The sequence below is a fragment of the Nicotiana attenuata genome, unplaced genomic scaffold, assembly GCF_001879085.1.
Source record: "Nicotiana attenuata strain UT unplaced genomic scaffold, NIATTr2, whole genome shotgun sequence".
Lineage (NCBI taxonomy): Eukaryota > Viridiplantae > Streptophyta > Magnoliopsida > Solanales > Solanaceae > Nicotiana > Nicotiana attenuata.
Genome location: NW_017672271.1, coordinates 184,348 through 189,141, shown reverse-complemented (window position 1 = coordinate 189,141; position 4,794 = coordinate 184,348). Strand labels below are relative to the sequence as shown.

Genomic DNA, 4,794 nt, shown 5'->3' with positions numbered 1-4,794 from the left:
TTTACTTTAGTATTTCGTCTCGTCACGTCCATACCCCCCCCCCCCCCCCCCCCCTTGATGTATCAATATCAAACGGGCGTAACACGAGTTAGGAGTTATGAGTTCGGACGAACCCAATAACTCATACACTGCAAATTCTGGCCTCGCACCTGACTTGGTACTTGGTGCAGATTCTACGAAATAAAATACAATGTGACAAAAAACTACACATGCCCATACTGAATGCTTATCCACAACTTAAATTGATTTCAGAATTTCTTACTTCCTCTCACCAACATTGCCAACACTAGTTGATCTCAGATTTTTTGTAATGGATAGCTAAGTTATATACTCTAACATGCATGGGTGATAGGACAAGTGCACTGAAGTATTTATTTCTCATTTTCTTGGAAAGATGGTATTATCCTCGAACTTTTGCACTAAGAAGTAATCTAGTTCAATACTAGGCCAACTTATATTTCTTTGGAATTTTTACCTTCTATAGCAAAGGTTAACACCTTATTTATTTTAAATAAATATCATTTAAAAAAATTATATTCTATAAATACCTTTTAATGTTTATAGCAAAATATCTAAGTTTGGTTACCTCCTACCCCTAAGCCACTAAATACGCTATTCAGTTACACCATTTTATTTCTCTCTCTACTTTGATACATGTCATTCTCTTCCCCCATCCCATTAAAATTTCCGCTCTCCTCCTCCTTCTAACGGCATCTTCTCTTTGCTTCACTTTAATCAATGCTTCAAAATCCAGCGACCCAATTCCTACACCATGGCCAAAACAATTCCACTCGATTCTCTTCATGAATAACACCAAAGGGAATCTTCAAGTTGTTGATTGTGGTACGATTATCCCAATGGCAGGAACTTCAACATTATCCAAAACCAATTGGGAAAGCCATAAACTCGAGGTTCGAGAATTTTTCATAAAGCGCTATCTTTTAGTGGTAATTAGCTATCTATAGATATCATTTGCTATATTACGGATTGTAGATACGTTTTCTGTTGTTATAAGATGTATTAGATGTATTTAAGCTACTGTATTCATGAATACAATAGCAAAAATAGGCGTGAATCAGGAAAGTCCACCTAATCAGTTTTTGTATTCGAGTGTATCCGACTGTATTCATGGCGTGAAACATGGGATTACAGCTGGACAGATTATTGTATTCGATTGTATTCACGGCGTGAAATAGGGAATTACACTATTTTTAAACGGAAAGTGTATCAATTAACATAATAGACTCCTAATATAACTCAACAAACTCAATTATAACACACAAAATTTGTATTTCCGATTATAAAAGAAGATTCTCAACGGAAAAATACCCCAAAAACATAGCAATCTTCAGAGAAATTATATAATACATCTGAATACATAAATTATATTAATTAAATAAATATATGAATACATTCATGGCATATAGCGATACAGTGAATACAATGAAATACATGGAATACAACGAGATACATTGAATTACAATGAAAAAAAGACAATGAATACAATGAAATACACAAAAATACAGCGTGATACGTTGAAAATACATTAAAATATATTAACAGACAATCAAGTTGCTCAGCCCCAAACTCCGTTGTCTTTGTTCAAGAACAAACCCTAATTTCTGAACTCCGCCGTCGAGCAATGGTTAAAGAATAAGGACTCTGTTAAAGCTTGAATCTTGTATTGAAGATGATGGAAGTTGGGAACCTCGAGTTTACCTCGAGTTTATCGCTTTCCAGATAGTGCTTTATGAATATTTCTCTATTTCTTTCTCTACTTTGAATAGACGTTCTATTGATAAATTTTGAAGGTAAATGGAGCCTATCATTGTTTTAGTTTCATATTGAATTTTATATTACATTCTATATCGAAGTTTTTTATGAGTCATTGTATATTTTATTTCATCAACGATATATGGTTTACCTGGAAAAGATTGTTGTTAGTTTAGATTAATGAAATGAAATAATTTATCGTGTATCACCAAGTTTTTTTTTTTACATTAATACATTTTAGTAGATTATATATAGGTTTGTCCCTTTTTTATTTACTTAAATCATGTGTTGAATGTTATTAGTATCCTAGTCAAGAACAATATAATTAATATCAAATGATATATAATTATGCCATATAAATGCCGAAAATTTTACTTCATTAAAATGAACAAAAATGAAAAAGAAAAGAATTGGCCACAACAGTAGTTAGTTATCGCAGGGGCGTACGCAGGATTTTTCGTAAGCGGTGTCGACATTTAAAGAAATAGATAAAAAAACAAATATAGTAACAATATCATATTAAAAAAAGTACCTTACTACAGCTCTCCTCGACGAGTTTTCATATTTTGGAAGGTATTCATAATAGCCTCATTAGGAATAAGACTAAATACATCCTTTTCTATATAAGGCACCAAACAACTACTCAAAAACTCATCATCTATTCGACTCCGCAAATCAGTCTTAATCAACTTCATTGCCGAAAAAGCTCTCTCAACTGTAGCAGTAGCAACTGGCAAAAGTAAAGCAAATTTTACAAGTTGAAAAATAAGAGGATAAGTCCCATGCTTCTTTGTCTCTACTAATTTCGTGGAAAGATTACCAAGTCCCCTAAGATCTGAAAACCTTTTATCATGATCTCGGACATCAACAATGTAATTCTGAAGCTGAAATCGAAGGTCGACCATAGAATATTTATCAAAATCATCAGGATATAACTCAGCTAATCTCAATATCTTTTCAATGTCAAAATTGGAAAAAGAGTCAGCTGGGTTCAAGCAAGCAACTCCAAGAAGCAAATCCGTTGTCACCTCATCAAAGCGACTATTGAGTTCTTGAAATTGCCAATCAATAATTCTATAAAATACCTCAACACGGTAGTGATGTGAAACAGTATACTCAGCAACCCTATGACGTGATCTTCCAGGGATAACATAAAGCTCGTTAAATTCAGGTATTGAAATATCATATTTCATACAGAATTTAGATACCTCATTAATAAGTGAATCCCAACCTTTCATTCGCAGTTCTTGCAATTGATCCTTTGCCACTCCAACAAGTAACATAGCATTTATAATATCTTGCTCCTTCTTTTGAAAGGCTGCACTAAGCTTATTTGTGATTGCTAAAATAGTACGCATTAAATGTAACATGAAGACAATTTCAAATGTTAAACATGCTTTAAGATATCCCTTTGCCTTACATTTTTCTTCAAAATGTGCATTAACAGCAATAGCATCAAGCACATCAATAATAGAGCCAAACATAAGGATAAAATTATTAAAGGATTTGTAATGAGAACCCCATTGTGTATCACCAGCTCTAGCAAGACCCAATTCTTGATTCAAGCCCTTACCAGTTTCAAGCTCACCTTTACGTAATGCCTCTTCTATTTCTTCTGCTTGAGATTCACGAAGTTCATCTCTACGCTTGAAAGAAGCTCCCACCATATTCAATATATCAGAAACCAACAATAAGAGTTCTTGCACTTCATTACATCTTCTAGAAACCGCAACAAGAGTTAATTGAAGTTGATGAGCAAAACAATGAATAGAATGAGCACCTCTACTTTCTTTTTGCATTAAGATCTTAAGACCATTTAAATCACCTTGCATATTGCTTGCTCCATCGTAGCATTGTCCATGTATATAAGATGGACTTAAAGAATGTTTAGTAAGTAAACTTACAATTTCATTCCTTAGCGACAAAGCAGTAGTATCACGAACATGAACAATGCCCATAAAGCGCTCCATCGCACTTCCCCTCCTATCAACATAACGCAGAACAATAGCCATTTGCTCCTTACATGATACATCGCGAGATTCATCAACTAATATTGAATAGGCTTTTTAAAATTAGGGTATGAAATAAGTAAACTCCAATGGATTTTATATTGTTTATAATTATCCTTTTCCTACTCAAAAGGGGAGAACGAGAGAGTTTAGTTTCTCTTTGTAGTTTGTCCTATACAAAATCAAAATTGTTACTGTTTTTGGTTAGAAAATCGGAATCGTTACAGTTTTTGGAAAAAAAGGAGAGTTTAATTTCTCTTTGTCCTATACAAAATCGGAATGCTACAGCTTTTGAATAAAAAGGACTACTATTCTATTGCTCAAAAGTGTAAAACGTTCGGAATGCAGTTGCTCGGAATCGAACCACAGACCATTTGCATAGATTATCGGCGCTAAACCATCAAACCAACTAACCCACTCTGATGAATCGGTGTCATTTTATTTTATTTGTATCTAATTGTTTATTTTGCATAGTATCAATTATATATATATTTAATAAAAAAATTTGGCGAAGCGGTGTCGTGGTAAATCCGCCCCTGTATGCTAGAACTCCAGTATATTATGCTGGAAGTTCATAGAAGAAAATTTCGAGCTCCAATATATTATGCTGGAATATTTTCCGAATTTTGAATAGTGTTTTTATTCAAAATTATCTTTACATGAAAAGTAACTAAATTTCGATTACTTTTCAATCTATGGCTATTTTTCAGTTACCACATGTAAATCTGGTTATTTTTCGATTTCACCCTCAAGGGATTGGTTGAACAAATTGACAGTTGACAAAATCAGCCAAACAATGCTGAGATATCTACCAAATGAAAAACTGTTTCAGAACTTCACCCGGTGTGAAATTAGTTTAACCATCTAGCATAAACTTATCGATTTATCTTAATTTTACAGTTTATACCTGTTTCATGTTTAATTTTGTAATTTCTTCAGTCTCAATACTGAATCTCCATTGTTTTAATATATATATATATATATTTATATATATATATATATATATAAATAT

General features: G+C 32.9%; 1 protein-coding gene across 1 annotated transcript; it reads right to left on the bottom strand.

Annotated features, from left to right (window-relative positions):
• Nucleotides 1-2,309: 2,309 nt before the first annotated feature.
• Nucleotides 2,310-3,785, bottom strand: LOC109212542 (zinc finger MYM-type protein 1-like). The gene has a single exon (XM_019376192.1). It carries the CDS (start codon nt 3,783-3,785, stop codon nt 2,310-2,312), a length of 1,476 nt encoding a protein of 491 aa, XP_019231737.1.
• Nucleotides 3,786-4,794: the final 1,009 nt, after the last annotated feature.